The sequence below is a fragment of the Macaca mulatta genome, chromosome 5 (genome assembly GCF_049350105.2).
Source record: "Macaca mulatta isolate MMU2019108-1 chromosome 5, T2T-MMU8v2.0, whole genome shotgun sequence".
NCBI lineage: Eukaryota > Metazoa > Chordata > Mammalia > Primates > Cercopithecidae > Macaca > Macaca mulatta.
In genome coordinates, this window is record NC_133410.1 from 7,266,825 (window position 1) to 7,279,350 (window position 12,526).

Sequence of the window (12,526 nt, forward strand, 5' to 3'; positions counted from 1 at the left end):
CCACCTCCCAATCCCTGGAACTTTCGAGCATGGAACTTGACACGGTAAAGAGACTTCGCAGGTGGGATTGAGTTAAGGATCCTGACACGGAGAGATGACCCTGGATGACCCAGTTGGCTCCAGTGTCATCACAGGGTTCTTATAAGTGAATGAGGGAGGCAGGAGGGTCACAGTCAGAGAAGATGTGATGGAGGAAGCAGAGGCAGGAGTGGCGCCATAGCTGGCCCTGATGATAGAAGAAAGGGCCCTGAGCCAAGGAATGTGGGTGGCCTCTAGAAACTGGAAAAGTCAAGAAAACCGTTTCTACCCTGGGGCCTCCAGGAGGAATCAGCACAGCTGACACCTTCATTTTAGCCCAGTGAGATCCACATCAGACTTCTGACCTCCAGAACTGTAACATAACTTTGTGTCGCTTTAAGCCACTGAGTTTGTGGTCGTTAGTTACGGTGGCTATACTAATATATAATATAGTATAACTATACTAACTAATACCTCATATGACATCTTCAGAATGACAATAGTTTAGCTGATTCATTGATATATATATATATATTTTTTTTTCTTTCTTTATTTTTTTGAGATGAAGTCTCGCTCTGTTGCCCAGGCTGGAGTACAATGGCGCGATCTCATCTCACTGCAACCTCTGCCTCCCAAGTTCAAGCAATTCTCCTGCCTCAGCCTCCTGAGTAGCTGGGACTACAGGCACCCGCCACCATGCCTGGCTAGTTTTTGTATTTTTAGTAGAGACGGGCTTTTGCCATGTTGGCCAGGCTGGTCTTGAACTCCTGACCTCAGGTGTTATCCGCCCGCCTCGGCCTCCCAAAGTGCTGGGATTACAGGTGTGAGCCACCACACCCAGCCAATTCACTGATACATTAACTGATTGATTGATTTGTGTATTCATCAATATTGACTGATTGTCTAGAGTGGGTTATCCCCTGGGCATGACCCCAGGGATGGAGAAATGAACAAGGAGGGCACCAAGGAGGGCACATTCCTTCTCCCTTCTTGTGTTTCCCGAATCACTATTTCCCACGTGAATATTACAAGTCCTGGGCCTGACTCCTAGGCCCCAGCTGAGTGACCTTGAACAGACACTTTAGACTTCCAGTGCTGTGCAGCACCTAATCTTGACCAAAGAGGGGTCTGGCCTCTGTCCTTGGCCCCCAGTAGGTCACCTCTCAGCCCCTGGAATGTTTGGCCTGATTGGAGTGTCTTTGCTGACCTGGGGACCTTGACAGTCTACACTAACACGGTGATTTATGGCAGGGAGGCCTTAGGGCATGTGGTCTCAGCTTGACCTCTGAAGGGCTGGAGGCTCAGGGCAGCTGTCGGGGTGTGGGTCAGCCATGCCAATGTAGCTGAGCCCCAGTAAAAACTCTGGGCACTAAGCTTGGGCAAGCTTCCCTGCTTGGTGACACTCTGTGTGCCTTGTCACATATTGTGGCCAGGGAGAGTTAGTGCTGCCCCCAACTCCATCAGGAGAGGACACCCAGAAGCTCTGTGCAGGGAGCCTTCCTGGAGCCCTATGCCTCTCCCTTGACTGACTTTGGTCTGTAGCCTTCTATTATCATCAGCCCAGCTCGGACGGAGCACAGCAGCTGTCAGGGGGTGCTGGGAGTCCTTCTGGTGAGTTGAAGAGCCTGAGGGGGATCTTCAGGACCCCTAAACTTGCATCTGACATCAGAAGAAGTGAAGTTGGATTGGGAACTACTCTCAGACACTTCATAAGCACCTGCTATTATGACTGTGTTCTTCAAGGACGGAGTCCCATGTTTTCTCTCCTTTTTCTCAGCCCTAACTTCCTGGGACAGCCTGAAGCTGAGAAGGACCCACATGACAGGGCTGTGATTTCACCACCTTCTCCCAGGAGCCTTTCAAGAGAAATGGCAGTGGGGGGACAGTCAGACATGACATCCAAATGGACAGGTGGGTTGTGTGGTCCCTGGAATGGGATGATGGCAAACTCTGCCAAGAGCCCCGTTGTTACTGGGATGATGCTGGGTTTGGTGCAGCAACCTGTTCGTGAGGTGCTGAGCCACAGAGCTCATGCAATCACATGGCATCCATCCCCACTGAACTGAAAATGGACTGTTTTAAGGCTGAAAGACAGTGAGGATTCAGAAAAATGCACTTTTCTCTGGAGCCCTAAGAACCATTAGGTTATGATATGGTTTAGCTGTGTCCCCATCTACATCTCATCTTGAATTGAAGCTCCCATAATCCCCATGTCATGGGACTGACCCAGTGGGAGGTAACAGAATCACTGGGGTGGGTCTTTCCTGTGCTGTTCTTGTGTTAGTGGATAAGTCTCATGAGATCAGATGGTTTTATAAAGAGGAGTTTCCCTGCACATGCTCTCTCTTGCCTGCTGCCATGTAAGATGTGACTTTGCTCCTCATTTGAGGAGCTCAAATTGTGAGGGCTCCCCAGCCATGTGGAACTGTGAGTCCATTAAACCTGTTTCCTTTATAAATTACTCAGTCTTGGGTATGTCTTTATTAGCAGTGTGAGAACAGATTAATACAGGTGACCATCAAATTTATCTCACAGCCACTGTGCCTACAATATCATGATAAGTGCCATGCCCAAAGAAGGGGTAAATTAATGCCTGGGCACAGCCAGCCAGCCAGCCAGCAAGGCAGGGTACCTTGAGAGCGTGTTCTGTGCACAGACACCTTTCTATCCAGTGAATGATGATGAAGGAGAATATTTCTTTCTTTTTTTTGAGATGGAGTTTCGCCCTGTCAACAGGCTGGAGTGCAGTGGTGTGATCTTGGCTCACCGCAACCTCCGCCACCCGGGTTCAAGTGATTCTCGTGCCTCAGCCTCCCGAGTAGCTGGGATTACAGGCGCCCATCACCACAACCAGCTAATTTTTGTATTTTTAGTAGAGATGAGGTTTCGCCCTCTTGGCCAGGCTGGTCTCGAACTCTTAACTTCAAGTGATCCATCCGCCTCAGCCTCTCAAAGTGCTGGGATTACAGGTGTGAGCCACTGTGCCGAGCCGAGAATATATTTTGAGTGTCATTGTGTGCCCAACACTCTTCTATATGCTTCACCCATGTGAGCTTATTTAAACCTCTTGATAGCCATATGAAGAAGGCCTATTAGTTCCACTTTAACAGACAGGAGGTGGGATATCGATTGTCCAAACAGACACAAAGCTCCAGGCTTTCTCACTGCCCCGTCAGTCAGCACCATCTCTTTCATGGGCCACAGCAGTCTCCTACCAGGGCTCCCTGCTTCCGCCTCTGCTCCTACAGTCTGTCTTCCTCATGGAAACCACAGTGATCCTTATAAAACACAAAGCAAGTCACCTCCCTGCTCAAAACATGCTGGTGATTTCCTGTCTCATTCAGAAGTAAATGCAACTATCTTGGGACGGTCTGCAAAGCCTTCCAAGATGAGGCTCTCTGGACTCATCCCCTCACCTTCTGCCCCTTCCTCCCTGCCTTGATCCCCAGCTTCCCCACTGCCCTTACACTGGCCTCAATGCTGCTGCTGCTGCTGCAACCCCAAGCATACACATGCTGCACAAAACTGTGCTCAACAATACTTGTTGAATGAATGAATGAATGAATGAATGAACAAACTCTCCCAAGGTGCCTGGGACTGAGGAAGAAAAGTAAAACTCTAAGCTGCCAACTGACTAAATAGCTGGGGCTTCTTGGCCAATGGGACCCCAGAGAAAGCTGGGAAGCTGACTTCCCAGGGCCGTAAAGGACGGGATGGGAGGTTGAACACTCCTCATCGTACCCCTCCCTCACTAGCCAACCACCATAAGGCTTTCTTCCCTAAGGACTAAACAGAAATCAGCTCTTTCAAAAGACTCCATGCTGATCATATTGATGGCTGGCTTATCTTCCCAGGCACAGAACAAAGACGAGATGGATGCTTCCTTCACCCCTTCCTGAGACGCCTGCTTCCTCTGTTCTCTTTTTCTTCAAACGTTCACCTGATCTTACCGAAAATGTAGATTTACCAGGTATTAACTAAAGTCTCCCAAGTGTGTAACTGTTCCTTTCATTGCTGCTCCACCCCCGACAACCACCCACCCTCCCCTTTTTAAAGGAAAATGTATAAATACTAAACCTTCTAGGAACCTCTTTGGAAAAAACAGCCAAGTCTGTGACTTGTGTTTTCCCAGGTGCACCCTCAAGCTGGCTCAATAAACTGCGATTGATTGTGACACCTGCCTCAGTCGTTCATTTTGGTGGTTGAGATTCACACCCAGGACCCTGGCCCCAGATCTGGGCTCATCCCCCCTGGACTCAACATCTGCTGAGATCATGCTCCCTGTGGGGCAGGCGAGGAGGCGTTCACTGAGCACCTACCATGTGCCAGGTCTGGGCCTTGGACCTGCTCTCCTTGGCACCCCCAGCCACCAAGGTAAATGGGCTCCCAGTCTCTGCTGCACAGAGAAGGAAACCAGAGCTCAGAGCAGTCCAGGCTCTGGCCCAAGGATGCCCGGCCAGGAGGGAGCAACCAGCTCTCCAATTGGCAATGAAGGATTTTAGCCCGCTCCTATGGAATATTAGGTAAAGCAGTTTCCAGTAACCAAGGGCAACGATTTCCCAATTGAGGAAATGTAAAATAAACCAAGCGTCCTGGAACCTAAAGGCTTGTGATGAAATGGCAAAGTAAATAAATCTAAGGAAATCCCTCCAGAATAATTCTGGGACACAAACTGACACAGGCCTTGGGCCAGGTCGGGAGTGGTGGCTCACGCCTGTAATCCCAGCCCTTTGGGAGGCCAAGGCGGGCGGATCACCTGAGGTCAGGAGTTCGAGACCAGCCTGACCAACATGGTGAAACCTTGTCTCTACTAAAAATACAAAATTAGCTGGGCGTGGTGGCACTTGCCTGTAATCCCAGCTACTCGGGAGGCTGAGGCAGGAGAATCTCTGGAACCTGGGAGGCGGAGGTTGCAGTGAGCCGAGATTACACCATTGCACTCCAGCCTGGGCAACCAGAGCTAAACTCTGTCTCAAAAAAAAAAGAAAAAAAAAAACATTTCACGCCCATTTCCACTGTGTCCCACGGCACTTTCATATGCAGTACATCTCATGTACCTCCTTCTAGAAGACAGACTCCAGCAGGTATCACCCCTTGGCACACCCGTCACCCTCTCCTGATGTTACATTAAAAGGCTGTCTTCACTTTCTTCGCTGAAGCTCTCACAGGCCCAGCAACTAGGCCCACAGAGGGAAAAACCAAATGCATAACTTCCTAAGGATGTCATTTAGGCATCACTGACAACCCTTCATTGAAACCGATGTATTTACCAGCACCCGCTGGGGCTGGCCGGGCACTTTCCTTTGTGAAAGGAAAATACCTTGGGCCCCCAAAATCCCTAAGCAAAAAGGAACACTCAAGCTGAAAACTGCTTAGGGCAAACCTGCCTCCCATCTATTCAGTCATCTCTCTGCTCACTGAGATAAATGCCGATCTGACTGCCTTTGGAAAGGATAATCAGAAACTCAAAAGAATGCAACTGTTTATCTCTCGCCTACCTGTGATCTGGAAGCCCCCTCCCCGCTTGGAGTCTTCCTGTCTTTGCTTCCAGTTGTCCCACCTTTCCTGACCGAACCAATGTATTTCTTACATATATTGATTGATGTCTCCTGTCTCCCTAAAATGCATAAAACCACGCTGTGCCCGGACCCCCTTGGGCGCATGTCGTCAGGACCTCCTGAGGCTGTCACAGGTGCGCATCCTCAACCTTGGCAAAATAAACTTTCTAAATTAACTGAGACTTCCCTCCGATGTTCTGGGTTTACATTTATACGCTGCTTGCCTTACCCTTTGCGGCAATCATTGTGTAATTGTGAGCAAGCAATCTAACCTGTACCTCACTTTCCGCAATCTTGGCGATACTCTGATGCACAGCAAGGTTTGAGAGCTGCTTTAGAGAGGATGGGTGAGAAGCCAACAAGCTACCATGGGGGGTGAGGAGGACAATGCTGCTGGTACCCACCCCATAGCCTCTGGGCCGCCTGGGCTCACCTCCAGCAGGGCACAGTAAGTGGCCCGGCTGGAATCTGAGCCCAGGATGTCTGGCTCCAGAGCCTGGGCTTTGCTGTTATGCTCCACAGCCCGCACTTGAGGCAGGATAGGTAGTCAAGGAAGTGACCATGTCCTTGGGACGCGGCGACCAAACCGTCAACACAATAAGTCCCAGTATTCACACTGCAGTCCGGCTCTTTCAAGCACAGTTATCTGAGTAGGGAACGTCCCCTGCAGATGGCACGAGCACTTTGACTTTATCTGTCCTCAGACTGACCCTCTGCTCATTATAATAGTAAAAAACATACCCTTGGGCGGAGACTTAAGATGCTAATGAGACATGTGATATTTGAACAAGTGTGTACAGCTACTGAACATATGCACTCGGAGGACCACCCCCACCCCGCCAGAACATGCTTACTAGTGATGCCTCTTCCCAGCCCCTTATGAATAATCACATAAGACTCCCCAGAAAGGGAGTTTCCCCGGTAACAGTTAAGGCTGTCTCATCTGCTCTGAATATCTCCCAGGGTGTCCTGTCTATTCTGCACCTCATTTTCAGAACATTCTTTCTCCTTTGCAGTAAATTGCTCTATGCTGCATCCCCTTTGCTGCGGTCTCTTGTTTATATTCTTTTACAGTAAAAAGAACTGAGGTTTCACAACAGCCGTCAACATGCTAAGCAGCATGGCTGGGGTGACCACACCAGCACTAACATTAGAAAGTCTTTATTTTAAATCTCATCTTCCCCGCTTGCTGGCTGTGTAAAACCTGGGCAAGATACATGGGCCAGCACAGAGAGGTTATGTAACCAGCCAAGGTCACACAGCATGTTAGTACTCAGAGGAAGATTAGAACTTGGTTTCCTCATGCCCAGCCGGGGATTTGAGTCTTGACTCCTCTGGGGACAAAGTTGTTCCTTTCCTGCCTGCGGGCCCCAGGGCTTTGACAAATTGAGCCCCATCCTATGCATTTCTGGAGAAAACACTTCTTCACTCCTCCTCTGGGAAGGAAGGAAAATGCAGTGTCTTCCTCGTGAATCTCATGAGAATTAAATAATCAAATACTCAAGAGGCACTTAAGATAGGAGCTAGCCCTGAACAAAGATCGGTTTCCGTTTGGTTTCCTGTGGCCGCCATGACAAAGCGCCACAAACTGGGTGCATTAAGACAACGAAGTTTATTCTGTCATGGTTCTGGAAGGCATTAGTATGAAACCAAGGTGTTGGCAGAGCCTCCCCCCTCCAAAGGCTCCGGGAGGGGCCCTTCCTGGGCTCTTCTGGCTTTTGGGGGCTGCAGGTATTCCTTGGTTTGCGGCTGCATCACTCCAGGCCCTCCCTCCGTCTTCACACGGCCTCTTTCCCTGTGTCTCTACGTCTTCTCATGGCCTTCTTATAAGGACACCAGCCATCAGAATTAGGACCCACCTGAATCCAGTAGGACCTAACCAATTGCACGATCTAACCAATTACATCCGCAAAGCCCTTATTTCCAAGTGTGGCCACATTCTGAGGTTCCAGATGGACATGATGTTTTGAAGGACACTGTTTGGACTAAATTGTGTCCCCTCCCAAATTCTTAGGTTGCAGCCCTAACCTCCAGTATCCCATATGACTGTGTCTGGAGGTAATTAAGTAATCAAATTCTTATGTTGAAGCCCTAGCCTCCAATATCCCATGTGACTGTATTTGGAGACAGGGCCTTTAAGGAGGTAATTAAGGTAATTAAGGTCATCAGGGTGGGGCCCTAATCCCATAGAACTGGTGTCCTTATAAGAAAAGGGAGAGACCAGAGCCCTCTCTTTCATTCTCTCCCCTGCCCTCTACTCTTCCAAGCACAGAGAAATGACTGTGTGGCTGGGCGTGGTGGCTCACGCCTGTAATCCCAGCACTTTGGGAGGCCGAGGCAGGTGGATCACAAGGTCAGGAGATCGAGACCATCCTGGCTAACATGGTGAAACCCCATCTCTACTAAAAATACAAAAAATTAGCCGGGTGTGGTGGCGGGCGCCTGTAGTCCCAGCTACTCGGGAGGCTGAGGTAGGAGAAAGGCGTGAACCCGGAAGGCAGAGCTTGCAGTGAGCCGAGATGCACTTCAGCCTGGGTGGCAGAGCAAGAATCCATCTCAAAAAATAAAAATAAAAGAAATGACCGTGTGAGGAGGCAATGGGAAGGCAGCTGTCTGCAAGCCTGGAAGACAGGCCTCACCAGAAGTCAACCCTGCTGGCACTGTCATCTCAGGCTTCAGCCTCCAGAACCTTGAGAGAACACATTTCTGTTGTTTAATATACCAGTCAGTGGTATTCATCAGGTTAACAGAGACACGGTTAACAGAGGTTAACAGAGACACGACTGACCCAGTGCAGCTCCCATCCAGATGAGGAGTTACACTTCCCACCACTGCACGAGCTTCTCCCTGCTGGGGATGTCCGCTGACTCCCTGTCCACTTGGGTCTGGTCTCATCCAATGCTTGACTCAGCATTGCCTCCTGCAGCCTGCTGTCCTTGGCCTCCCCTTCACCCAGGAGCCCCTTGCCTCTCCTCTATACTCAGAAGCAGGGAAGCTGTCACTGGAGACGACATACCCTGGCATGTCCTGAGTGCCAGCTGCTGTCTCGGGGCCCCATACACAGTCCTCCCGGCACACCATGAAGAAGAACTATGACCGTCCCCATCTCACAGATGGGGAAACTGAGAGCTAGAGACCAGGTGATGCTCCTGTGGTCACACAGTGAGGAAGTGGGGAGCCAGGACACAGACCCAGGCCCTCTCCTCCTCCGGGTGCTGCCCAGCACCCACTTGTTGATTCCTTCATAGCCAGGTGTCCATACTCCTGCCTTTCTGACAGCTGACGATGCTGCCTGAGGCCGGGGCTCTGTCTGGCTCAGCATGGCATCCTGTGACTCCTGCCTCTAAGGAGGGCTCAGGTGCCCTCTCCTGCTCTCTCAAAGCCTCCCTGCAGGGCAAGCACAGCCGGCTTCACCTCCCCACCCCAGACCTGCACACGCTTGCACATGGGAAAGAGGTGGTGTGGCACGTGATCTCCGACATCCCCATTTCAGCTCGGCACCCCTTCTTCATCACCACTTTACACGATGACACCCAGAAATCCTGGGCCTATTTCTTACCTGAGGAGAACTGATTTCCAAAGAGCTTTGCTAACAGGGATGTTTGGAGACAAGAATCCTCAGCACCCCAGAAATGGACGGTGCCTCAGAGAGGACCGAGGCCAACCACCTCGGTTTCTGATGTGGACAAGGAGGACTGCATGGAGGGGACGCGGCCTGCCTGGATCATCGGCCAACGAGTGCCGGGGTTGGACCTGAACCACCTCTGGGGTCCCCTGCCAGGAGGATGTGAGGTTCTCGCACACACACAGACCCTGGACCTTCTGTGCTGGTCCCCACAGAGACCATGTACCTGGCAGAGTGCAACCACAGCCTCGGTGGCTCTGACATTCTCCTCTTCCTCCAGGTCACATCGCATCAGCCTCTGCCTCTCCAGGACCTCGTGAAAAGCCTGTGAGGAAAACGAGAGCTGAGTCTTCTAGAAACATGCAGGGTTTTTTCCCAGAAGGTTCTCCAACTGTCCCCTGTGTCTCAGGTCAGAAAGAAGTCAAGCATTGGCCCCTGTATTACACACAAGGAAACGGAGGCATGGAGCCGTCACATGGCTTTCACAGCTGATGCCACGGCCAGCAAATCTGCTTTCCAGGAAACACCACAAACCACCACGCTTTTGTTAAACCCAGGATGAGCAGGGCCACTGGGCCACTTCTGTCACCCTTCTGCCCTGGCCACAGCCACCCAAACGTCACTTTCTGACCACCCAGGCCACAGGAGACCCACTGATGGGAGCCCAGCAAGGGTGACGCAGACTGGCAATTGGAGGTCAGTGCAGTCAGCAACCAGCCAGGCCCCATTCTGACCATGTGGCAGAGGCCCTTTCCTGAGGACCCCAGCAGAGCAGCAGGAGACTGGGTTACCCCGGGCATCAGCAGAGGGAGACCCGGCCAGGCCTAGACAGAGCACCAGAGGCCCCAGCACCAGCAGAGGGAGACCCAGCCAGCCCTAGGCAGAGCATCAGAGGCCCCGCCATCAGCATAGGGAGACCCGGCCAGCCCTAGACAGAGCATCAGAGGCTCCGGGCATCAGCAGAGGGAGACCCGGCCAGCCCTAGGCAGAGCATCAGAGGCTCCGGGCATCAGCAGAGGGAGACCCGGCCAGGCCTAGGCAGAGCATCAGAGGCCCCGGCACCAGTACAGGGAGACCTGGCCAGCCCTAGGCAGAGCATCAGAGGCCCCGGCACCAGCAGAGGGGCGAGGCAGGGCAGAAGGACAAAGGAACAGACTCTTCTCAGGGAAAGGCTGCAGCAGAAAATTCCCTGTGGGGGAGGTGTTTCAATGGAGTCTCTAAGGACAATGAATGGCTCCCTGGAGGGAAGGTGGGGAGCCATGCTCGGAGCAGCAGCAGAGACCAAGAGGTAAGACCCCATAGGACCTTTGGGGACGCTACGGGCAGGAGGTGAGATGAGAGAGAAGGGCGGGACTGGAAAAAAGTGGGTGCTGAGTGTGTGCTGGGAGCCTGGTGTTATTCATTCATTCTCCCACCCATTCCATCCTCCTTCCTTCATTCACTCGTTTGCCCATTTGTCCATGTCCTGGTTCACTCACGCACTCATGCGCTCATTCACCCTTCCCGGCCTGCGACCCACGTATCCTGAACGCCAGCGCCGAGGCGTTCCGAGGACGGTACCGAGACCCTGGGACACCGAGGTCACCCAGGCACTGTCTCCACACTCTGGACTCACAATGGGCTTTGTGACATCAAGGAAAGGGGCCCAGAAATCTCTAAGTAATGAAGAGCTGAATAGCCTTATCTTCCTCTTATTTCAAACGGGTCTTCTCAAAGACAGAAAAACCCAGCCTACCCCTATGTGGCAAACCCAGAAGCTCCCAGTGTGGCCCTGGAAGAGGCTCCCTGGGTAAGGGAGGCAGCTAGACAGGGACCTAGAGGCCTCTCCTCTGTTCTCAGGAGACCCCCCCATTGGCTTCTCACTGCAGTGGTGCCACCACCACCAGGTTGGCCCCCGGGGAGGGCCCCTGGGCCTCTATTCTGGGCTGAGCCTGGACCCCGACAGGGTGCCACCCACCTCTTGGCAGAACTGAGATGCGCTGTACCGAGTGCTGATGCAGGGCAGGCGAACCCAGGCAAACAGTGAGGCTGGGGCTGCCCCTTCCTTGGACTCACTGAATCCTAACAATGCTGTGATACAGGTGCCATTATGCCCATTTCACAGATGTGGAAGCTAAGGGCCAGAGGGTAAGCAACATGCCCAAGGTCACCCAGCTATTTAGTGGCAGAGTCAGCACCCAAACCCAGGTGTGGCTGGCCTCAGTGCTCAGTGCTTAACCAGCCTGCAAGATGGTCACGGACAAGCTGGCCCTCCCCCAGCCCCACTGCCCATTACCAGGGAAAGCAGAGCGAAACCAGAGCTCGGTGGTCTCTCTGAGAACTGGCGAGCCCAGGTCCTTGGAGCCTGCACTGGGGCCAGCTGACTCCTTTTCCTTGGAGGGTGACGTCTTGCTTTCTGTCCTCCTTCAGGTCTTCTTGTCCCCTTCTCAGGCAAGACCAAGGGTACCTCCGACCTTGACCACTTCCTGGCCCTGCCCACTCAACCCAAGCAAGGCTGGGGGCTCCCTTCCTTCTCCTGGACTTGCAGCCGACCCACAAGGGCCCTGTCCCTGGGTGTGTGAGCCTGCCTTACTCTCCGCGACACACTTGTCCCCTCTGGGCCACACACTGCTTCCTTCACGTCATTGCCACCATCTGTGCGCCCCTGCTATGCGTTTGCACTCTGCCAAGCTCTCTACGGATCCTACCCCCTCCTCTTCTCAGCAGCCCAGTGAGGGCAGCACTGCTCTTATCACCCGCTTACAGTCTACTAGGACACTAGCGATGTAGGGGCTAAGGGACCGAGATTCGGTCACTCGGCTGACGCACGGGAAGTAGGGAGATAACCTCACGTCTGATGAATACCTCCGGCTCCCCGTGCTCAGTCAGGGGACAGAGCTACCACCAGCTCACCCACATGTGCAGAGGCCGGGGATGTGTGTCACCTTGAGAAACTTTTCTGGGTCAGCAGTCGGCTGGGCCTCAGCCACGAAGCTTCTCCGTTCCTCCTCTTGGGCCAGCGTGAGTTTTGCCGTCCCCTCCACCTGGTGAGCCAGAGACACCTTGACCAGGTCTTTGCCTCGCTGGACAAACTCTGGGATTGAAAAAAGCCACAGCACAGGAGGTGACTCTCTGAGCCAGACTTTCAGTGGGGACCCTCATGTGTTCTCCTGTCCAGAGGCTGGGGAAGCTTGTGTTGGCCACAGAGATAGTGCCCGCCCTGCCGGTGACAGACCTGGGTTTCCTTCTGTGGGTCCTACTGGAAGTGTGACCTCAGCTAAGCCCAGATGCCTCTACGTCTTGAGCCTTGCCCCACCCGTACCCCAGGGTCAGCCTTGGGACAGGA

At 52.6% G+C, this 12,526-nt stretch overlaps 1 protein-coding gene across 7 annotated transcripts in view; it reads right to left on the bottom strand.

Annotated features, from left to right (window-relative positions):
- The window catches only part of EVC (EvC ciliary complex subunit 1), a 92,929-nt gene that overhangs the window by 39,401 nt on the left and 41,002 nt on the right, over positions 1-12,526 (bottom strand). For all 7 annotated transcript variants that reach the window (XM_078003150.1, XM_015137932.3, XM_078003148.1 and 4 more), the window contains 2 exons: positions 12,126-12,274; positions 9,428-9,526 (listed from right to left, as the gene is read on the bottom strand). In XM_078003150.1, coding sequence (XP_077859276.1) covers positions 9,428-9,526; positions 12,126-12,274 — 248 coding nt within the window. The remainder of the gene's footprint in view (positions 1-9,427; positions 9,527-12,125; positions 12,275-12,526) is intronic.